The sequence below is a fragment of the Apteryx mantelli genome, chromosome 1 (assembly GCF_036417845.1).
Source record: "Apteryx mantelli isolate bAptMan1 chromosome 1, bAptMan1.hap1, whole genome shotgun sequence".
Taxonomy (NCBI): domain Eukaryota; kingdom Metazoa; phylum Chordata; class Aves; order Apterygiformes; family Apterygidae; genus Apteryx; species Apteryx mantelli.
This window is the reverse complement of record NC_089978.1, coordinates 103,991,043-104,015,421: the sequence shown is the minus strand read 5'-3', so window position 1 is coordinate 104,015,421 and position 24,379 is coordinate 103,991,043. Positions and strand designations below refer to the sequence as shown.

At 41.6% G+C, this 24,379-nt stretch overlaps 1 protein-coding gene across 1 annotated transcript in view; it reads left to right on the top strand.

Moving 5' to 3' along the window:
* Nucleotides 1–9,999, top strand: part of MRPS6 (mitochondrial ribosomal protein S6) — a 49,624-nt gene extending 39,625 nt beyond the window's left edge. Inside the window, exon 3 of the mRNA XM_067289776.1 lies at nucleotides 9,366–9,999. Coding sequence (XP_067145877.1) covers nucleotides 9,366–9,546 — 181 coding nt within the window. The 3' untranslated portion in view covers nucleotides 9,547–9,999. The remainder of the gene's footprint in view (nucleotides 1–9,365) is intronic.
* Nucleotides 10,000–24,379: the final 14,380 nt, after the last annotated feature.

Here is a 24,379-nt window from a genome sequence, read left to right as displayed (position 1 = left end):
CAGATCATGCTGTGTCTGTGAGGAGAGTGTTTAATCTTTTAAAGCTTTTTTTTCTTTAGGTGTTTTTTTTTTTTTTTTTAGTTTTGTGATTCTCAGCAGGGCTTCAGGTAGTTTATTTTCTGATAGTGGGTAGAGGCTTTTGGGCTTGGGATGTATGCTGAATCTATTACTTCTTTGACCTCTTGACTGGTAAGTGGTGTGAAAATTACTGCAATACAGCATTCATAGTGTGGGTCACAGCTTAGTAAAATCTGCCTCTTAGAGACAGCTCTTGTCCTAGTGACCATTGTATGAACCATCTCCCTGTCACTCAGTGGCATAGGATCCCCTCAGCTGTGTGGAGTGTTTACCTGGAAAAAACAGATCAGAAAATATATTGACATTTTATCTTCCAAAATAGTGTAGAGTGTCTAGTTTTGCTCCCTTATAAAACTCTCCCAATGTTACCCAGTCTGTTTCTCTTATCTTGACTCAAGGGCCATCTGTATGGCACCAGCCAGCTATTTGCGTTTTCCACTGGAATGAGCTCTGTGGTGTGCCTAGCTGCCATTTTTTTTCCCCAGCCCTTTGCTGTATGTTTCTTTAATTTAATTGATTTCATTTTAAATACAATTCAAGTCTTTACTTGCAGCATATAATAAAACTGAATGATTGACAGAAACAATGCGGCAGTGCAATATGCACAACAAAGCTACCACTGGACTTAGCCAAGTTATTTTAGTGTCTTCCAGTTTAATTCCTTACTATTCACGGAAAATACATATTCATAGGTCAATTTTGGGTCAGGTGTTTCCGTATGAGTTCTGTAGAGCTTCAGTGTCATCCATCTCAGAAAGCTGGTACCGCGTTAAAGGCACGTAACACATTTAGGAATATCCAGGAGACTTTTTTGAGAATGAGAGTTTTGCTGCCAATTGATCTGTAAGGTGAGATTTTTTGAAGCCTGCCATCAGGGATCGTGGCCTGCGGCTGTCACTGGAATGAACAGGAGCTTTACTCTCCCAGGCAGCTTTGAAGACCTTGGATCATACGTCTCATTGGCTTGTTCCTTCTCAGCAAATAATATTCACTGAGGAGGTGGCACATGTGTATTGAAGGTATATTAAAACAAATTTAGGTCTTTCTCTTAAATGCATCTCTCTTGGCTGAAAACACCTTCATTTTTTAGAGTATCTAATATTGACAGTTTTTGAATTTAAGTAATTATGAAAATTGTATGTTTCAGGAACTGTGTGGATGCATATGAAGAATAAAACTTTTAAAGCATTGGTTTACTGATGTTTTAAACTGAAGCTAAAGTAGCTCCTAATTTACATTTATGATATTAATAACCATAAAACATTAATATTTCCTTTTAAAGAATTTAGGGTCATGGCTCAAGTAGATTCTGTAACTTATCACAAAATTGTAACAAACACTTTTCATCCTATGGATGAATAAAATGAGACACAAGGACACATTGGTTCCAATGTGGATTAGGTATGTAAATTTACTTGAGGTACTGAGCTTGAGTGACTTGCCCATGACCACTTTGTCACTAAAAAAAAAAAAAAAAGGATTCCCAACTTTTATCTTCTAATAGGCAATAGTATTTGCTCTGAGCGTTTGTTTTTCTAGTCACTACTTGTTTATCACTGTTAATGACTTGTTTTTAAATTATTCTTAATACAGTGGTGCATTTTTTTTTCTTTTACACTGTATCACATTTATCAGTAGATGCTTATTTTTGGAACAAGCAAAGGTGAACTGATTTAAATAAGGTGTGTATTAGTATTTGAATTTAAGGAATGTTAAACTGTAGATTTGTCTGCTATTTACAGTGATACAAAAGCATTGAATTCCTCAAAGCAGCTTTCAAATAAAGTGACCAGACAAGGGCTGGATGAAATTACAGTGCCATTGCTGCCTAAATAGGTCAGTGTTAAACCGGAGAACGTTGCAGCTGCTTGTAAAATGATGAATCCCAGTAGTACAATCTGTGGGTCAGGTTGGGCTTTGTGGCATACCTGAGTTGTCTTTAGCCTTGCCAGGCTATGTCTTAATCTCGTGCTTGTGACACCTAATGCTTCAAGGCATCAGGCAAAGGAGCTGGTTTGGGGGAGGTGGTTGGTTTGTAGGATATTTTTACTTTAGGGGAGCTGGTGCGAGGAAGTCTACAAAACAGATCTTTAAAAAATAAGGTTCAGACACTGCTTTGGGAAGGTGGCTCAAACTTTTTATGGACCAGGGATCTAGTACACTGGAGGAAGGAGCTATGGCTGACTTTTTGGGGAGAAGAAAGTGTCCAGATTTTACTGGGTTTTGAATATTGCCTTCTACCTAATATCTTGCTATCCCCTAGAGATTTGTTCTTAGTGGATTTTTCTTTTCTTTTTCTTTTTTTTTTAAACGTTGCTGCCATTCTTATTTTGGTTATCTCTCTGTTGTACATCAGCCTGGTCACTGCTCAGATTTAGTTATTCTGTAAATCAGTGGAGCCTTGTGGCCTCTACCTTCTACTTTGTTCTGTGTATGTGTTTGCTTTCCCCCCACTTACTCCACCTGTAATTTAGTAATTTTTAGACCTTTCTCCCTGCATTTCTGACTGTTGCATTTACTTTATTTGAGAGTTCTCCAGCTAAACTGTGTGTAATTCTGATTATTCATAACAATTTTCATGTTTTTCTTGCCAGTTTTTCACTGCCTTGTTGTTTTTTTCCCTTTCAAATTTGATTTTGAAAAGATGGCAATTTTCTTTTGTTATTTGCTTGCTTGTCTCTTAATCTTTTTGTTTTGCTGTTCATTCCAGTTATCTCATCAACCCACTTGTTCTCTGAAATAGCAAACTCGGGTCTTACTTTTGTTCTTGCTGAATTGTATTTTAGGAGCTTATCTTAACACGTGCATGGGGAATTTTCTGCTGGAGGTGTGCAGGGACCCTAGTGATGTCCAGACAGACTAACAAGCACAGAATATATATAGCGTCTAATAGAACCAAGAGTCAAAAAATCTGGGTTGCAATTTTAGTTGCGCCATGGGCTTGTTTGTGTGACAGGGGGAAAATTGCAAAGCAAGGTCCTTTCCCAAAGATGCAGTGTGATCAGCTCAACTTGGCTTTCAGACTTTGCAGCTCTGCAATTACTTCCCAGCGGTGGGGAGCAGTTCATCAGGCTTCGGTAACTTAGAGTCCCCTGTACTGTGGCGGGAGGGCTCAGTGCCTCCCTCGGAGGCTGTCCTGTCCGTTCCTCAGATCACTCCCACTTCAAGGTCTGAGGCAGTTTGTCCCCCTGTAGCACCATCATGTTTTGCCTTTATTAGATGGCAGAGTGACATAAAATCACTTTGTCTAAACAAGTGCTCAGGAAGGAGATGGCATCGTTTGCTTCTGTTTAATTTCTGTGTGCCTCAGTGTCCTCATATAGCAGGTACAGACAGTTATTAAGAGGAGTGTTTTGGTTGCTAAGTGTAATGTTAAAAGATTTGAATATTTTGGAAACATATCTATGTAAATTATTTTACATGTTCAGACTGTTCATCTTTAAGTATCTGAGGTTAGCAACTATACTTGCACAATTTATTTTTAAACAAGCAGCTTGTTGCGAAATAGTATTCCATGTGGACAAGAGCTGTTAAATAGTCATTCTAATAACACGTGCTGTCTGGATATAGCTTTATTTTATTTGTAAGAGTAAAATAATAGTTGCCCATCAGAATTGTTCTCAGGAGCTTTTAAAAGTTTTAACAACCCTTCTTCTCTTGTCTCCAAGTAAAATACAAACTATCATACAGTTAAAGGACTTCATCCTTCAGATAATGTACCAAAATGCTTAGCTTCACTCAGGCAGACTGTCTCGATTATTTTCATGGCTGTTGAATGATTAATGCCAAATAGGAAGAAAGAAAAGCAGGTGAAAGAGCTTGCAAACTTTTTCTTCTTAATACCACCAAACTAAGCTTATAGTTAATGCACAACCAGTCTTGTTTGTTCTACTCAGATTTTAGAGCACCTGGAACGGCATCAGCAAAAAGGAGTTCTGTTTCCGTAATGTAGTGGGATGAAAACCAGATCAGTTTGAATATTTGAGTATTAGGCACATTTGCAGTATTTGCTGTTAAATTGATCATCTTCTTCCACTAGATGGGGCTTTCTTCACTGATGAATTGAACCATTACTTTTCCTTCAAGTGCTTTTGTTCACATGCACATGCCATTGTAAGCGTGCGTGTGCCTCAGGTAATAGAGCCGTGAAGTGATTTTTCTTCACCTTATCTGTGGGAGTGCAATTTCCACAATTCTGGAGCATTTCAGAGGAAATGGCACAGTGCAGTAGCATGTGATGTTAAGGCACCAGTATCATTGTCTCATGCACTACATTCTGTAGCATCCTTGTGCAAGCACATTGATTAAATGCAGTGATTGCTCTTAAACAATGATCTTGGTGGGATGGGAATTTTGTTTCTTTAAGCTATGTATTCTACAGAAGCAGAGATGTGACCCACACAGAATTAATACTTCCTGTGTAACTACAGCCCAGCTTATAACAGTTTAGCAAACTTTTCAAATGCTACCCCAGTGAGAACTGACCAAAACAAAGTATCTATTGACTTTTCAAATACACAGAATAGGTCAGACTGATTTCTCTTCTGCAGTGTAACAGTAAGTTTTTTATTTTATTTTTCTGCAATGCTGCAAAATGTCTTTCCATTATTTAATTAGTTTAATAACAGGCGTCCATGTCTAGGATTTGGCAAATGAAATTTCTGAAGACTCTGGATAGCAAGAAATAATTTTCCCCAAAGTACTTTCTCATTATGGATTATTTGCATCACTCCTGTGGCACAGCCTAGTTACTGGCTACGGCTTTTGGTTTTGTTCTGGTACTTGCCAGTTGCTCTCCTGGTAATTTTCAAGGGACTTAATCTATTCCATATGTGTTTTTTGAAAGCTAAAAGTAAAATGTTAACTAGTCCTTCCAGCTACAAATCAGAAATCCCTCTGAGCATAAACTTGGCTGATTGCTCCACTGAGGGAAGAGTAGCCACCACAAGAGCTGAGAAGAAAAGCAAACTGCCTCTCCTCAGAGTAAATGCAGTGGACCCAAAGATGAGGTGATCATTCAGGTAGCAAAATGATTTCATTAACATAGGATTACTTTAATGAGAAGGAATGTCCAGCTACTTTCACAAGAATACCAATGCCTTTTTTTCCTCCAGACTGTTTTCTGTTTCATTCTTAGGTGCTCTACCTGTTCATCAGAACATTTTCTTTCCTTTATATTTCCACCTCCCCACTGGCAAAGCTTGCTTAGACTTACTGCCAGTATGTACAGGAGAAATTTAAAAGCAAGATAGCTAACTCAGTTCAAGCTTATCATGGTTAAGCATATACACATTTTCTGGGCACACCTGTGGGATTACACAGCCTCCTCCAAGTCCTCCGTATATGTGCTTTTCCCTTTTCTCCCCAGGCACATTGCACATAGCCTTAGAGTCATATTGCAGGAGGATTTAAAAGCTGGTTTTGATCCAGGTGCTTTTCAGGATTCTTTGAAGTCAGAGAATGTCCATTTGAAAGCAAACTATTTGAGTATGCATAGGACTCAAAGTTCAAACAATTTCTGGCTTGGATACGTTGAAAAGAATGAAAGAAATTTAGCATTTTTATTTCATATGCAAAGGCAAGCCCTCCCTTTTTGCAATCATATGATTTTGCTTATGTTTCCATTAATGCAGTGTTCTAATATGATGTTTCAGTAGATAGTCTGTTGTCCTGTATTTAAATCGTCCTTCTATTTATGGTAGAGCAGAATGACAGAAATAAAACTGTGGTCTCACAGCGAATCAGTGGAATTTTCCTGCATTTCTCCCCTGATGACTCGGCTGACTCCTAGAGAGCCTAAACTCTTTCTGGTTTGTGCTTGCAAGAAAGAGGTGGTTTCCCTCCTGCTTTCCTGTATTTTCCCAATATTTAAGTCTCGCTGGGATTTGGTTTTGTTTACTAGACAAACAGTAGCTACAACATTGTGTATCAGGTCATAGTTCATTGGCTTAAATTAAGGTTGCTGCATGCCTTACTGAGAGGTGGGTTTGAAAAAAACCCAACAACCTCATGACAGCTGATTTAAATACATATATTCTGGGGGAAAACATTCTAGATCTCCTCAGAGATTGCAATTTCACTTTTGGTGGTTTCTTTTGCAGTCATTAGTTTATTCTTTCTTTAATGAGGGAATAGTATTTTTTTATGCTGGCCCTCTTTTCCTTCTCTTTTTTTTTTTTTTTGGCAGAGCAAGGCAATTATTGCTTGTTATGTTGAAGAATGCTGGTTGTTTTTTTAAAAAAAAAGTTGCATTGTCCCCAATTACTGCAGTTTTTTATCCTCAGATAAAATACCTATTCTGCGAGGAGTCATAAAGATATGCTGTAACAGCTCATCCTCCCATCCCCCACTTCTCCTTCAGTTATCAACAGTGCGTCAGTGGAAATTTCCACCGTTTGCTAATGTGAAAGAAAGCACAAAGTTGCAAAGCAGCCTTTTGAAAAAAAAAAAAAAAACTATTGCCGTTTTGGGAACACAATGAAAAGCAGCATACAACTTGCGAGCAGAAATGAAATGAAATTCTAGAGAAGTGGGACTAAAATGATACAGCAAAGGCCACAGTTTGCAATATCAAATGAATGTCCTTGCAGACAGATCCCTAAGGGAAGGGGGCATGTAAGTGTTGTTGTATTATCAATTACAATTTCTCCCCTGACAGCCCCTGTTTTATTAGTTGCAACTGTGAGAGAACTTGGAAGGGTTCTTCCAAAAGAGAAGATTTAAGTGGCATCTGTTAAATTTACCAACGGCTTTTCCTTTTTACAGGGTGTGCATCCCTGAGAAGTTGCTACGCAGCATTTCTGATACATTGTCCAAGCGTAAAAATTGTTTTCTCCCGACAGTTGTAACTGGGTGACTTCTCTTATTTTCTGGAGACCAGAAAACAGTAGGCAGCTCAGTTTCTCAAATACATTAAGCCCAGTCACGTTCCCTGTTGAAGCCTTTGAGGATTTGCACGGAGGACTAAGCAGACCATAGCACCTCCAAGCCTTTCCTGAGGCGAGTTATTCCCGTAACTCTCAATAGTCTTATTGCAGTCGAAGGAGCAGCGCCTTAGCTGACATGAACTGGCACTGGTCCCTTGGCTTCGGTGACGCTCTGCCACGGCCTGCACCAGCTGGGCATCTGTGCTGGAGGACTGGTTGCTTCAGTACAGGCTGCAGGGAGATTTTTTGCTCTCAGGCCTTGCACATATGAGAATTCATTGCTTCAATATGGTCCTTCTGAAAAAGACTTCAGAGCTGAATTGTGGCTTTTAACATAGGTGCCTGCACAAGAATTTCAGAATCGGGATGGCTGGCTACAGAAAAGCTTCTTTGCAGTGTTTTCCATGTGTGAGTCCCATCCCTGTGCAGCAATCCAGCACACGCTGCTTGAGTCATTTCTGATCTGGTGGCTCTCCTCTGTGTGTAATACTTTTGATGTTACTTAGTATAACTCACTTAGTTGGATGAGAATTAACTCTGTACATGGTGAGCAGCATGAAAAACATGCATTTTTGTTGTTGGTGACCCAATCTCCTGTATTTCCTCTTCTGACCCCTGTTCAGCTTCTGATCTTGGAACTTACCATCCAAGATTACTATTACAAACTGGACTGTAAGGTGTGATGTTCACGGTATATTTGGCTTAATATAAACCTGTACATCTTGTAGAACAAAATCCTGTGCTTAGGTAGAGTTTTTAAATCAAACTGGGATGCTTGATCATGTTTGGGTACAAGTGATTGAGGAGTGGGTTTCTTTGCAAATGTAACACGACTTCATTTGAGGGATGTCACTTCTATGTTATGCTGACACTTCCATTAAACATGGGGAGGTGTGTTGGCATGGGCTTAGGAGAAAAGGGCAGCTTTAGTAAGAGGATTCATAAAGATTAAAAAGAAATGGCTAAACAGGAAGCTCCGAAGTACTGCTGGTCTTAGAAACAAGGTGAGCGGTTAGTTCTCTTTAACAGGATTTCTGAGAAACAGTTATGGCATCTTTGTATTATACTGTAGTTAGTGGCATGCCAAATGCAGATTGACTGATCAAAAAGTTTTCTTGATTGCATTTGGATTGAAAATGCTAGTTCATTCACAGAATTGCAAGGGAGCAGGGATAGACAATGGCATGGCTTACTCATTTTCTACATGAACATAATGGCTGGCAGTTGGCCACCCAGAACTTGCAGGAACAGTAAACATTATGTTGCAAATGAATTGAAGGTATATCTCATATTAAGATATGGGATCTGAATTCACATATCTGAGAGTAAGCCAGTGTGTAGTGTATAGTCATGGTCCCTAGTCTGAAATGGGGCGGTTCTATTGCTCATGAGCTACAGTAGGCCTTATTGCTTGCTCACGTGTGCTGCAGTTTTGAAAACCTCTTGTAAAATTAAAATAGAGCTCATGAGCAAGGCGTAGTTCTTCAACAAAGGAATTTACTACAGACGTAACCGCAGTGACCTCATATTAACAGGGAGCAACACTCTATTTGCTCTATGTATGCTTTTCTCTTTATAGCTGTCAAAGATAAGTAGGTCGTGGACACTAAGTGCTTACCTGGAGCAGCGCTTTTTGCACATGCTGTGCAAGTAAGACCCTTTCACTCCTGCCAAGGTCAGCAAGACAGTATGCTCTTCAAGTGCCAACTGCGCAAGCTGGCATTTCCTCCATGCAGCTTCAGCTCCTGCCTGCAGTTTGAAAATTTAAGCCATGTTCACATTGGAGATGTGCCTAATTTGGCCTAAGTCCATCTCCTTGTTTCTTCTGCTGTGTGTGTGTGTGTGAATATCCATTCAGCTCTGGAGCAGAATTTCAAAAGAAGAAATGTGCCTATATATATATATATTAAAAAAAAACTTGATGTTTCACACTGACACCTGTTTCTGGCTCCATCCTCCAAATGTGACATGGCGAAGTTCCCCCCCCAAAAGAGGCAGTAAATCCAAAGAAGGAGAATGCATGTTGTAACTGAAGTGAATGTGCCACCTTACTTTTTTAAACTGTTCAAATCAAGGTGTGTAAATGAATGGAGCAGGTAAAAGGAGAGTAAGCTGTCTTTCACCTCTTTGTGTAAGCAACGCTGTACAAAAAAGAAAAGTTCTGGCTGAGCATGCTTCAGCTGAACTACTCATGTTTAAAATCAGAATAATACTGAGCTTTTCTTCAAAAACAGTTCAGATACTAAAATTTAAGAAATAATTAGAAAGTTTCATTTAAGAAATCCCACAGAACCGTGATTTGGATTAAAGTTTTTGCAGTGCAGGTCTTTTGTTTTATTGTGTGTATGTTTCTCATTGCAGGTATTTTTTGGTAGACTTTGAGGGCCCACCTTCGATTGTATCGACCATGATGGATCATTTAGGACGTGATATTGACGTAATTAGACGTACTTTTTTAAAGCATCCAGTATCAAAGACAGAAGAATGCAGTGGCATAATCCCAGTCAACTATGAAGATAAACTAATTGCCAAGAAGAAATGAATATTCCAAATAACATGTTCAAAACTTTAAAAAAAATTTTAGCCTTGCTTTGGGATACAATTGTGATAACTAATGTTCATGAAAAATAATCAGTTTTACCATGTGATGTGTGTGGTATAGTACATTATCTTAAGTTACTGTAACATTTGTTTTTTTTTGTTTGTTTAAAATAATTTGAATAGACTTTATCTGCATGCTTTTCTTGATATTTGACAACTCTGGAAATTGATTTGCTTTTTTTTCTTAAAGCATTACATTGATAATGAAGATTTATCCATCATCAGAAGGCTAAAAATAGCTTTCTTTCCCAAAGAAAGCTTACTTCAGAATATGTATATTTACATAAGAGATTAAAAAGTCTGCAGTGTAAATATAGCAGTATAATATGTGATTTGTTTGAGGGGTTTTTGCCTTTTTTTGAAAAAGATAATAAAAGTGTGATTAAAAATAAAACTTGACTCATTTTTAAGACCAGAAAAGGTACAAGGAAAAAATAACTTATACTGAGAAAAGACATGTCAAACTTTTTTTAAGGTAATCACAGAACTCTGGTGAAAGTACAGGTAAAATATTCTCTATAGAAAAGCCTAGAAATTTCCAGGTGGCAGGTTAAGAGAATAACCATGCTTCTGTATGAACAGAAGAATAAAAGATACTTTGTTTTACCATGAACTAGACCCAGGTGGACATTTTTGACTGAGAAAAATGTCAGGAAAAGGTTTTGCAGATATTCTGACTTTCTTTTGCTCTTGTAACAACAGAAGAAACAGGAGTGCGTGAATGATATTACTAATTTTGTACAATCTCCTGCAGGTCTGACATAAATTCAACAGTGTTGAGAGGATCTCCATGTTTCCCCCGTGTTACTGAAGGAATGCACCTGCCATCTCTGCCACCAAAGGAGAGCATGTGCGTGTAGTAGTTTTTGTAGAAAAATAGGTTGACATTGATATGTTGTTATACAAAGAGGATGTTTTTTACCTGAATGATATTCATCTGGAAATCTCCTTCTCTGGCATTACGGGTTGCCAAAGGGAGGACAAGTCTAGAAACCAGCGTCACATTCCCAGAGAGCTTTGACAGGCCTCGTTGGTGTGACTGCTCTCTAGCATGCCTGTTTGATGATGAGGTTGTCTGCTGTCTTTCTTGGAGGTAGGTGGGTCTTTTTTTCAGGAGTGCTGCCTTTTTTTCTCAGATACAGAAATTTGATGGGGCAAAACAAAACTAGCTTTTCCCGAGTTTCTTCTTTTCCTAAAGGAAATGGTGAATTACACAGAAAAATGAAATAGGAAATTTTCTTTCTCCATGTCTTTATTCAGAAGACATGAATGTGTGTGTTTGTTTTAACTTTTTATGTTTTTAAATCTGCTTTTCTTTTAAGAGCAGGACTGTCACGTTTTGTCCCTTCTTTTCTGGAAAAGTATGTGGAAGACTAGAGAGAATGCACTACGTGTTTACTGAAGCCTCATCTATGTTAGGTCCTTTCTGTAGTTACTGCCAATTCTGTTCATTTGGTTGGTGTGTGCACTAGTGCCAGCTCCAGGCAGAGCTTTTCTTGCCCAGGATTTTTGCTTGTAGGACAGACCTTCCTTCCATACAGGTGTGAGCTCAGCCAGGAGGGAGCTGTAGGTTTGTAAGTCTGTGTCATGGGTTTGGATCCTTGAGCTGCCCTTTTTGATGGGTTGCTGAAAACTCATATTTACAGTGCAGAAGGCATGAGCTTACAAATAGGGAAGCATGGGAATGTATTAATGTGGTTTTACTCAAAAATTTCTCAGAAGCTTTTCTTCAATAGAATGTGAACAAAAAGCCTATAGTTTAAAGTTTCACCAAAAATCCCATCCTCCTTCAGGGTTTCAGGCTCTTGTGATACCATGCTTCCGCTGTTTTTATCACCGACACATTCACACAACAAAGACAAACCACTGATGTTCCTTATGTAAAACAAGGCGGATTCTCCTTTGTATCACCAAATGTGCAAACTATTCAAAGCTATTCAGCTTTTTTTTTTTTTTTCCTCTGGCTTAGGAGACCAAAAATGGTACAGATTTTGTTACTCTAGTATTTCATTCTTTAAAAAAAATTACTATCACATGTAGCTTAAACCCCTTTGCTTCTGGGTAGGACTTCGGGCCCTGTATTTCATTTGAATAGAAAGGAGAATATATAAGCTTTGAACTTTAGAAAATGAAGATGTCAGCAGAGGCTATAAACATGTAAATGTATGTTTATTCAATTCCCTTTTCTAGAATATAGGATAGTAATAAATCTTGCATTTAGTGTGTTCTAATTTCTAGCTTGAGGCCTGCATTCAGTAGGAAAACTACGTGCCCATTAGAGATGGGCTTAATGTTAAATATATGACATTATTTGTTGCAAATTAGGATCTCAGGTCTGTCCGACTTTCATGCCTCTCTCTTCTGTGGGGCTCCTTTGTGATCTTGACAGAAGATCATGGATTTCAAGAGCAAAAAGACGTGGAGTCCTGAGTCCAATTCATCTAAAGAGTGGTTCTGCTGTAGTGAATCTCTTGCAGCCTCACTTTGTGCTGAAGAAACATAGCAGTGCCAGCTCTGAGAGAAAGCTGGCCCCAACAGGCCACAAAACAAGGCATAAGGAGATGGTGCCAGTCCTGTTTTCACGTATTCTGAAGTACTGAACATAGAAAGGGGGATGATTAAAAATCTTTTTTGCCTTTGGGATAGAAATACTGACCACTGAAACCAATGGCCACAAGCAAAGAAACATTTGGAGGACTTGTGCATGGTTACATAAGCACTCATACTTTCTCAGCAGCAGGATTTATTTATAAAAGGTCTGCTGAATAGCTGGCTCACAACTATATGTACTATTTTCTTCATAATTGATAGTTTCTAACATGAACATATTTTTTTTTAATAGGGGGTAGAGTGGTGGGGGGGATAAGAGAGGAGTCTTGGGTTACAATTTGTTTAGCCCAGTCAGCCACCCAGCCCAGTAGTTAGCTATTTCAGGAAACTAATATATAACAGTATGCACATTCTCTTTCAATAACTATAAACTTTGGAATGGGTATTGGACTATATCAGAAGATTTGAGCCATTCTGGTTTTGAGCAAACAGTCTGCATTGTGCCATGGAGGAAAGTTAGCTAGTAACTATGCCCTGAATGGTCATAGATGCCCCCTACAGAGAAAGGGAAATTTTTGCTTTCAGGTGTGTTTGGGGTCCAGTTTGCCTTTTTGATAGTTGACAGTTGATTTGTCAAATAGCTAAAATGTCAGACTCCACTGGCATTCCTAAAATCCTAAATAATTTGAATACCTGTACTTTAAGATACATTTAGAAACTGATATTGAAGCTCTTCTACTCTTCCTTAGATTATATTCCCAAACATGCAAGAGAAGTATTTTATATTTTATACTCCTATATAGTCCAATTTGTTTTGCTTGCTTTAGGATTGTGGAGATACTCTGACGAGGATGAGTATTAAAATAATAGTTGGCAGTTCCCCTTGCTCAGGATCATTTTCTGTTCTCTGTCTTAACTTCAGGAAACACATGAGCACAAGTGGTTTTATGGTGAAGATCCTGGGTATGTCTTCAATCACTCCTTTTTCTTCCTCTCACACTTGACTGAATCTTGCACTCTGGAGGTTTCTTCACTAGGCTGAGGGCACTGCACTGTCGAAGCACTTAGCACTCTGCAAAGCACTCGATGCAGCCACTGATGTGACCCTTGGAAGTTTGTGCATGCAGTGATTTGCTCTCACGGAGCCAGAGTCAGTGCATCTTGGGTACTTGAATAGTCTGTTAGAATCCCATTTTTTGACAGTGTGAACTTAAAGACCTTCAAGATCCTCAGTGTCAGCAGAATATTTTTATCACTGTAAATGTTTTAATGAGACTGTCTGAAAACCATCTTTTAGCTTGACTTCTGCTTAGGAGCAAAGTGTTGGAGCTTCAGGCTATGCTGGGTACAACACACAGAGTTGCAGACCCTTTATATGGCTTTGAAAATCTCCCAAAGAATTACTAGAAAGGTAACAGTTGTAATGACTCATGGTCTTTTACTGTTTAAACTAGGTTTTGATCACTGAGACCCATCACCTGCCACTTATGAGATCTGCTCCTGTTTAGTAAGTTACTACTCTATTGTGAAGGAAAACTTCAAAACTTAAAGCAATCCTGCTAGAGTACTGTGTCATAGAAATTTTCCCAAGACTTCATGTTCTTTCACATTTTCTTTCTTCTCAGAGCGGTTCTTAGGCTTTGTTCAACACTGCCAGTATCTCCAGCATAAACATTCAAGAATGATGAGGCAACCCGCCCCCCCCCCCCCCAAGATCCTTGAACTCATGGAGTATAATCCTTGGCTTAAAAATTATGAGTAGTCTTCAAAATGTGAGGTTCTTTTTATTGGCCTTCTAGATTTTTGAGCTTTTATGATTCACTTTTTTCAAACTTTGTTGCGGTCATGATTTTCATATAGCATCTGACTGAAGAGCTTTCAGAAAAATACAGCTATAGCAAATGATATTCTTGAAAAATTCATTAGGACTGGTGCTATATCCCTACACCCACTGAAATAGAATATGGGAAATTAAAAAGGGAATCATCATTTTCTCCTTTCCTAGAATTCTGAGGCTCAGATAGCCTAACAGTGAGAGTTGATGTGAAGCCAAAACATGCATTTTCCCAACTGCTGCATGAAGGGAAGACTGAAAATGTGTTACTCTGTGGTCTATCTAAAGTGTCGGTTTCTTAGTGCTGCTTCAACAGACCTTTAAAAACACACAGGCTGCAGCTGGTGGACTACCTTAGGCTAATGCTGCTCCTCTTTGAAAAGCTATTTGTGCAACATTGTGGAGGAGTGGGAGAGTCACCACTTACTGAATGCTGGTTAAGAGGGGGAGTGATGCACTGACAGATTTCAGTTTTGGAGTATTCAAGGTTGCCTTCTAAAAGCATTTTTAAGGGGAAGTAATATTCACTGTAAACCTAGGAGAGTTTTCATTCCTGTTATTTTTGTATTGTGCTTAGGCTGCCAAGTGAGCCTTGTTTGGAGAGTGGTAACTTTCACGTAGAAAATCTGGCTTATTAAAGTCTTTGACATGTTTATGTTGGGCATAGTTTTGAGGGATATTTGTTCCACTGAATCAATAAGAGGCCTCTCACTGACTTCTATAGGAACAGATGCATCATGACAGTATGATTTACTGTCTTCCAAGAGAAATCTTGTAGCCACCTTAGCAAGGTTTGCAGAGATCTTCTGAACTTTCGTTGAGGAGGATTTACATGACTTTTCAGAGCAGGGGCTAGTTGATGTACTTTGGAGAATGTCTAGCATATGCAGGGCTCTCACAGAGCTGGCGGTGGTCAGGAGGTAAGTTTAGCTTAATTTTCTGCTGAGGCCTGATGTGAACATTACATAGGGAGAAAAAAGACTTTAATTTTGAGTCTCCCTTTGTAATTCACCTGAAAAGCAGCAGCGGGGTGAGGCAGGCTGAGGAAGGCTTAGCTGCTTATTTAGTTTTCTCTCAGGCCATCTGCTCTGCTGTTTTTTGTATGTGACAGGTAGAATGGAAATGTCATATATATTCTGTACTGTCTGTATGCATTTGTGCCTGAGAGATATATGACTGAGGAAAATGTAAAGAGCAGGATGTTTATTATCTTATTAATGCATGGGCATCATTCCTATTCTCTCACTCAGTGGGTGGGAATGTCGTGAAAGAAATACACTCACTCCTTAAATGTCAAGGAGGTAGGCACCTTAGAAATGCTATGATTGATAGCACTGGAGAGGAGGGGGTGAATGGGGTTGAATATCTCATTCAATTGTAAGTGACTGAAGCCGTGGTAATAACGGACCATGCTGGGTGAAAAGTGTGATGGAGGAGGGCGGCAAAGGAGTAAAGGGTCTGCGTGGAGAAGCTGAAGGGATCCACACGAAGTGCAGGCCACAGAGACTTGGAGGAATGTTGGGGGAGAAACCAAAGCGCATCCCTCCCTCTGCCCCGATAGCAATCTGTGTGTTTGCACAGAGGAGTGCTGGAAACAGCTGGTGGGTATGGGTCTGTGCCCAGCTTGCTCAAAGTGTAGACACAAGACTTGTGCTGTGTCAGCATGCTGGAGGAGAATCAAACCAAAATTGTTTGATCCTCCAACTTGCTAACTATGAGGCAGGGTAGGATATTGCAAGTTGTACCAGCCACTGGAAAGTGTAAAGGGTTTGCTTTAGTAATCCCTGTAATCCCCTATAAATAATGCCATCCCCTATATTGATGAAAAAAATTACATAACAATGATACCCAGCCAAAAGGGAAAAAATAAACGAAATGAAAATTCAATCAATGCACTCGTGATGCTGGTCAGATTCATCTGAGCTGCATTAGGAGAGCTTAGGATTTCTGCCAAAGAAAGGACGACTATCATCATGAAGGAAAATCTGTGTAATATTGGGCTGGAAAAGTAGTTTTCAAGAAAGTCCAGACCCAGAAACTTTATTTGTTATGCAGGATGCAGGCTGAGCTAGAAGGTGGGGAACTGATTTGTTGGGTCACGTTCAGCTACTTGTTCATGGGAACTTTCACCCTGAACTTCCTAGTCTGACTCACATCCAGGTCAGTAGTGTTGGCCTTACTTTGATCTGGTGGCTGGTCCATGTGCAGAGAGGTACGTGCTGTCCCTGTGGCCAGTGTGTGGCAAAATCACTGCTGGCTTGGACTGGCATCCTTGTGAAGCTTCACTGAAAAGTGATTTAATGGATCAGGAGATACAGCTGCAAAGGGTTTTCCTCCCCAGGCTGAGTATATTGGCAGAGCTATTGGGAGATATTTGCAATGCTGCTGAAGGAAACTTTATTCTGTGGTTATGGAATTGCAAAAGGACTGTGAATTGCTGATTAATGGGCACAAGATTTGGCTTTAAAATATATGTGCATATTTGTTCAATGCTTAGATGCTCGGGGTTGTCCTGAGATCCTGTATCAGGCTGTGTGCAGGCTGTAGGAGTGGACTGTGGTGGAGCTGACAATAAGGGCCCATTTTACGACCCTTGGAAATGCCATAGGGATTATGGAGTGCATAGAGACGTTGTTAGGAAGAGCTAGTGCTGAGCCTGCCCTTCTCCTTCCTCCTCTGCTGCCTTCGCCACTTCCCCAGGAGCACTCCTCCATCACCTTCTGTTTAAGCATGCCCGGCTGCCCCTGCCCTGCCAGACGGAGACTGCCAGCTCAGCTGCCTGAACTGCTTATGAGAATTAGCCTTAAATGTAGGTAGAAAATCAGAATGAGGTGTGGGCAGGTGGCTTGTGGCAGAGATCGGGGATGTCACAGCTGGTAAATGGGTAGGCCAGAGCCAGAGGTGCTTCATGGATCTTCACATGTGACTCCTTCTATGTCCCCAAGGAACGAAGGCATCACCTGGGATTGCCCAGCTACTCCAACGTGTGGCAGGTGATGCATTCCTGCATGGAGCCAGCCAGCGCCTGCCTGAGGCAGAGCTGGCGCCGGCTGGGTTTGCCCCTCTGCAGGACCTTGTTTTGCTGCTTAGGATCTGGTGTGTGAAGAAGGCTTGGCTGGGACAGGGAGGATGAGGAGCAACTGCCTTGCACACAACAAAAAGGTGACATGCCACGCTGTGGCTGGAGAGGCTTGCTGGGACCGTCTGGTGCTGCCAGGGCTGTGGCATGGGTGGAGGGCGGCCGCAGGCCAGTGGCAGGCATGGTCTTTGCTGAGGACAAGTAGTGAGTGGGACTCATCTCTGGTGCCAGGGCTTGCTGTGGTGCCTCTGTGCTGGTGCACTGGGTGGGCATGATGCGAGACCTCTGAGGAGACACAGTGTCTGTGGTGGGAGAAGGAGCAGTTTGAGGGTACTGTGTTTTGGCCGGCACTGTGTTATCCTGCGGGTAGGAGGGGTTCAGGCAGCTCTGGGAAAGCCACTTATGAGGTTCCCAGCCCATTGCGTCAACTGAGCTGTTCTCATGGCCTCCCTGCAGACACCCCAAGGCTGAGGCTAGGGGAAGGAAGGGGCGCCAACAAGCAGGCTAGCAAGGCCGTGTAGGCGCAGCCCATCCTCCCATGAAGAAGGCTGCAGAGGGTTTCTCCAAAGCCTTTCTGCATTAGGTGGATGAATCACTATTGAAAAGCGCAGCAGCTCTTCTTGTGTAGGTCTGTGCTTCTCCACAGCCTCCGTTAGCACTGAGTAATCACTTGCAGACAAGTGGTGCCAATGACTGTGAAAATGATCATAAATCATGGCATTATGATCACTCGTGCACGTGACATTCCTCTTGACCTCTGGGAACTCTAAAAACAGCTGTGGTCTAAAATCCCCAGTTAATTGCACTGTGAAAATAAGTTGGTAAGAGCAAGAGCCTCTCTGAGTGTTATTATGATTTGAATTACATGGTCCTTAAATGCTGGCATTTAAAAAAGTACAGTAGTGGTCTTCCTCATGTGAGAATCCACAGAAATGTTGTGCCTTCATTTAATGGTAAATATGGCCAACTCCAGTTGGAGTTGATGATTTTACCAAAAATATTTGCTAAGGTATTTTTGAGGGGATGAAAATTAAGAAGTCCAAAGGGTCAGCAAGGTAACTCATTCCTGGAAACACATGCCCATGCTTTGTTTTATTCTTATGTCATTGGTTTCCCCTTGAATCTGGGGGAGAACGTGTATTTACTTTGCCTTGCACTATTGATTTCGCTCTGACTGCTTACTTGCACAAAGCTAAGCACATACCTGAAAATTTGCAGGATCAGCAACTTACTTTGTATCATCCAGGTTCAAAAATCAGAGCTTTCTACAAAGTTCTTCCTAAAGGATTTTTAAGTAATGTTTCTTGAAAAGTAATACTTTTTTTTTTAATCCTGAAGACAAGATGTAGCAGGTCACCTTCATGACAGTTATTTCTTCATTCAGACATCAGAGTTCTTCTCAGATTTGGGTAAAAGTAAAAATCTTGGGAGTTTTCACTGAGAGTTCACCTTTTTTAACTTTGATCTAGCAATAGAGTTATTAAAAAAAGAAAAAGCAACTCTTGGCATAAAGAAGATTCTCTGGGTGGGCCAATTAAGTTTAATGAGTTTTCTCCTTTTTGCTCTGTTTCCCCCTTACTTGAAAATACCTTGTAGAATTTGGTTTAACTCTGGAGTTTCTGGAAAGCCTGCTGGCTTCTCCAGGTTTGCACATTTGTAGGTATGCTTAGGGAAAGATGAAGACTTTTTCTGACTTCAGATAAAAAGATGATATTTGTTTCTGACATCTTTCAAAGTTCTGTCCCTTACTTGCAGGTCAGGCAGAATTTCAGTGGATGTGTCTGGATTATCTTTATTCTTTTGTCCACTTCTTTGTAGGATTTCTATAGTACTTTTTCCATAAACAAGTTCAATTTTATCTTTTAATTTGAGCATCATTGTCAGGAAACAAACCATTTCAAGCAGGATATATCAATCCTCTCGCAGTAGGAAACTCTGCAATTCAGAGGTACTTGCTTTCACTTGACTTTCAAGCTGTTCCAGGTGTCTTTCCATAATTAGATTAATTTTTGCATATTCTTCTCCACTTCTCTCATCTCTTCTTCAGTGCATTCCTGAAACATTTTCTTCTCTTTTCAGTTCTAATTGAGCTCTTCCATCATCTTCCATGGCCAGTGAGCTGTTTGAGGAACTTACTGTCTTAAAACTGCTAAAATGTCCTCTGCAGAGATTATGGAGGAGATCAGGTGAGGTGTACAGCAACTCCTGAAGCATTTATTCAGAGCTGCACTCTCCTGGTTTCATAGAGTCATGCAGTTTAAGGGCCAGAAGGTGCCTTAGATCATTTAGTTTAATCTACTGGTTATCACAGGCTCTGCTTACTGCCATACTCCAGCCTGTTTTGAGTTGGCCCAACAATTCTGGTTTGGCATAGCTTCTCTCCCTGAAAGGCAGGCAATCTTGAAATGAAGATTTCAAGTGAAAGCTAATCCAATCCTCCTCCCCGGAGAGCCTCTTCCACTTGTTAATCACTCTCGCTGTTAAATATAACAGTGTTGTTTCTGCCTAGCTTCCTTCAACCGGCCATCTGTTTGAGAAAGGCAGGTTTCCACTTGTAGGTTTGAGAAACCCATGGATTTAGTTTTTAAAATGCATCTTCTCCTTCTTCCATGGATCTTCGAAAAAGAAAAGAAAGAAGATGAGATCTCCAGTTTCCCACTGAGATAATAAAAACTGGTCTTTCTTACATCAGATGTTGATAATGTAGTGTTTTGTTGGTGCAGAGCTTTTCCAGATCTACCCACTGTCTTTGCTACCCTTCATGCTGTCTCTGATGTTGCTTCTGTAGACAAGCTTCACCACATCCTCCACCAGCAGGAGAGTGGAAGAAGCATGAAGGGGAAGGTGTAAGCTCAGAACAAAGAAGGCAGAAGGCGCTGTGCATGTCACCTTCTGAAGCAGAAGTCAAGCTGTGTTTCTAAGAATGCTTGTTTATAAGCCTTATACTGCTCATGATTATATTTCTCTGACATGCAGCTTCCCACTAGTATGAACAGCCTTATTAGACACTTTGCAGGAGCAGTCATCTACATTTATGTATCTATTATGTTTACTTGTAGCTTTGTATGTATTACCAGAAAGTAAGTCTGTTCATTCCAGAAACCTTTCCTTGGAGGATCGGTGGGAAGCAAGGGGCAACTTCACGTAACAAGAGAAAAAGGGAGGGAATCTGGGGAAGAAAAGATGTAAAACTTGGAGGAATCCTGAAGGATGAGGGAAAGAGGGATGGCCAAACTTGACATTTTTCAAAGAAGGAAGAATAGAGAGCCTTGAAGAAAAGGAAAATAATGAAATAGTTTGAGAAAACACTTGTCTGAAATTGGCAAGTGGTCTAATCAGAAAAAAAATATATTCAAGAGGGAGTGAGGAAAGAAATGAATTATGAATGAATTATAGAAAACTATCAGCCAAATTATGACCTTCAGCATTCTCATATCTGATTTTCTAAGGTGTCCATAAATTGTTTGAGATCAAAAGAAATAAACACAGACAATGTATGTACTGTCTGCTTACTTCAGGCCTAATTCTCCCACTTTGGCCTGAACTACCTGTTCGTGCTCCCTCTGTGTTGATTTTCTCTGGCGTCTGGAGTGTGGCAGTTTGCTCTCTAGGCAGGGAAGGTTAGGTGCAGGGGTGGTTTAGCTTATACTCAAGCTCTGCTCTTGTAGGCACTTTTGATGCTACCAACTCACACCACTAATCTCCAAGCTCAAATCTGGACTCAGGTCCAGGCACCTTGACAATGTGGACAAAGTCAAGGTGACCAGAGCAGCACATTTACTACTGCTGAGCGATCTGCCTGACTTTGAAAGTCCTTGTATGGTCCACTGCTTTCAGTTTGCTGGCAAAAAGCTTTGTCAGCCTTCAGGGCATAAGCAAGGACAGACTGTTATGTATTTGGACTGGCGTGGCCAAGCAAACCCCTGGAGATGGTAATGCTGTGGGTTGGACTAAAAAAGGCAAGAACACAGAACAAGGTCCGATGGCAAGAATCTCAATAATCATAAAAGGCGAGGATCTTGGTTTTCTGTCTAATAACCTGGTGTCTGAATCTAGGAGAAACTCTCCCTTCTGCCTCAGATCATTGCCCCTGCTTTCCTTACACTGAACTCTCGGGCCCAGCCTTATAGTTGCCTCTTTGAAACCTAGGCTTACTTGGCTGGGGACACATATTAGAGCCTTATTTTCACTGTAAAGCAAAGAGTTTCCAACTGCTTGCCTGACAGTAAGGAGTTAACCAAAATCTGGATACCAGAGGCCATAAGAACATGAGCCAGCTTCTGATAGTCTTGTAGTGCCTTCCCACAGCTCCCTGGGCCTGTATTTTCTGGCTTTTCTGCTTACTGCCCACTCACAGCCTCCCAGCTTATGCACAGCTGGCTAGCATTTCAGTTGTCATTTCACAAGACTCCATTTCTGCATTGCTCAGCTCTCTGCAGCCAGCTACAGAAGAGCTGTCCCAGTCTGTTGAGAGTTGCCCAGAGGATCATGCTCCGGGCTGTTGCTAGCTACGATGGCAAGCATGCTTGTGGAGGGTTCACTCAGCTTCCACACTGGTGTGGAAAATTGTCTGGGAAGGGACTGGCTGCAGGATGGTATGAGAAGCCCTCGAGCTCTCAGGGCCAGGACCTGAGCACCCTGTTAATCCCTGTATGAAACCTGTGTCAGTGCAGCTCCCGTGTGGCTCTGGCTGTTTGGATGAGATGCATGTAGCTCTCTAGGATGGATACTCAACAGCTGGTACGTCTTGAGACCTGGCAAGGGCAATGAAGATGCACAATGGCATGTTATTTTCCTTAAATAATCTCCCACCTTGCACTGCTGCATTAAAAAAAAAAAGTTACATTTCCTCTGCTGGGCAGCTGCACCTCAGGAACAGACAGAAATGTGTTAGTGTGCATCTGTGCTTATATAATTTTGCAGAACTATGTGAGTTTATAAAACTCTCTGAAAACCACTTGGGATGAAAGGCTGTATATGAACGTGTGCTGTTGTAATTAACATGACCTTTATAGATACATAAAGGTATGAAACTAACTGCTTATTTTGAAACCAGATGCCAGAGTTTCCCTTCACTTAATGCTCTGTCACTCTCAGGTTGTGGCACAACATCCTGTCTCTTTTCCCTTTACCGAAGGCTGTGCTTAGGGTAAGATTTGTTGTCCTGTAAGGAGATGGTATGACATGAGCAAGTGCTCTCCTCTCTAAGGAGGCCGCTGCATATTAATGAAATGGTTTCCTGTTAAATCAAACATAATAGTAAGATACGGATCTTGTATCTTGCAGCTTCAAACACACACTTCTTCTGAGGAGATGTGGGGTTTTATTTTTGCTGTCTGACATCAGCTCCAGTCTCGGCCGGCTGCAGAGCCCTATCTGGTGCAGGTTCCCAAAATCCGGTCTTGAGCACGGCAGGGAGCTTCGTTTGGTGATGAAGCTGATTTTTCTTGTCTCCATTCTTCACTAAGAGAATTTCTTTAGTTTGTGTAAATGGGCTTTTGAACATCTCAGGCTCTCCGTGAGAGGGGAAAAGAGGGAAAGCAAGCGCCCGGCCGACAGCTGCCTGGATGCGTGCCCTTCCCCGTGACAGGCACTGAGACGTCTATCCCTGGTGTGGGGGCAGAGGGTGCCCAAAACGTCTCACGTCCCCCCTACCTCCTCCCCTGCCACTGGATGGGCACAGCTGCCAGCAGCAGGATGTGGTCTGGGGCTCTCAGCCATTTTGGGGAGGTTCAGCAGGGGCGGCTGCCCCCTGTTTCCCTGCCTCCCGCGCTGCCTTAAAATGGCTGCGCCTGCCCACAGACCTGCCGTGGCCGCTGCCGCACTGGGCCAGGCCGAGCTGCCGGCCTCCCTGGGGCTCCCTGCCCAAGAGGAGCGGGATGGTGTGGTCCCCGCTGGCGGCCGGGGGTCTCAGGAGATCACCTGGGGCCCGAGGAGGGAAAGCCGGAGGGGTGGTGGGGCCGCAGCAGCCGCGAGGTGAGCAGGTCCATGAGGGAGGCCTAGCCGGCCCCGGGGACAGCCTCCCTGCCAGGGAGCCACTGTCCGCCTGTTTGGACCCAGAGTCTAAAATACCCCTTGATTTTTTAATTTAATTTATTTTTTTTTTCTTTTAATCTCTCAGGACACCAGTGATGAGCATGGGAGGGGCTCTGCCAACATCCGGTGGCTCCTGGGGACGCGATGGCCGCCGTGCTTTGGCGCGCCCATCGCAAAAGGTCTGGTTCAACCTCATCGTGTAAAATCTGCTGCGGGGTTCAGGCTTGAGCACACCGTTTAAAAAAACCAAAAAACTGCCGGTGTGTGAGAGTGTTATTTTGACGAGTGCACGTTGCTCGTTCACGGCCTTATCTTCCCTGAGGAATGCGCTTCCGTGCCACTGGTGTTTGTGAGATGTTTTGCCTCTTTTCTGTACTTCACAGCTGCGAATTCCAGTTTTATCTCTGCTTTTTCATAGGTCTGTGTTTGATTACTGTGTGGAGTCAGAGTGGACGTGCGACATGTCAGTCTTTTTTTTTTATTTATTGCAGAAGCCTTGGCAAAGTGAAAAATAGATATATCCCCTGGCAAACAAGAAAGGTCAAGGAAACACTATTTACTGACTTCAGTTACCTTGGCATTTTAAATGTGCTGGGGCAAATTGGCCAGGTATTATCCCAATATATTCCAGGTAACCCGAAGGGGATTACAGGAAGCTGAGAGATAAGGTATGACTGCTAATTCGGGGTGACCCAGAAGTGTTGCTGAACTGCAGGTGTGACTCCTGGGCCGGTCGCGCTGGGCTCGTGTGGACACGGCGGGGGGAGATGGCTATCCCAGGAGCCAGGCTGCTCAGGGGGGCAGTTTTGGCTCGTGGACGTTGCAAGGCATCAAAACACCATTGCTGTCATGCGACAGTGCTCCTTCACTGCAAGGACTGGTTCTTCTCACTCAGCATTTTAGTAGGCCAGAAGCATAACTATTTCCATACTGATTTAAAAAGAAAAAAAAAAAAAAGGAGTTTGGTATAGTGTATATTTTTTATCACTTCCTTTTCTGAGAGAAAGAAAAGGAAATTTTCAGAGCCGTGTTTGCTGCTGTTCTCACAGAACTGACCGTACCAGCTTCAAAGGAAAAGGCTTTTATCAGTCAGATGGAGTCAGATTTGGGCTCAGAAGGTTACAACGTAATGAAATGGATTGCCACTCTGTTCCTCCTGCTGTACCTTTTGTTTTGGAAATAATCTAATTTTATATACCTTTAATATTATACTTCAGAATATTTTTATCCTATTTTATTTTGTATTTTTCATTGTTTTAAACTATTTCATGGTAT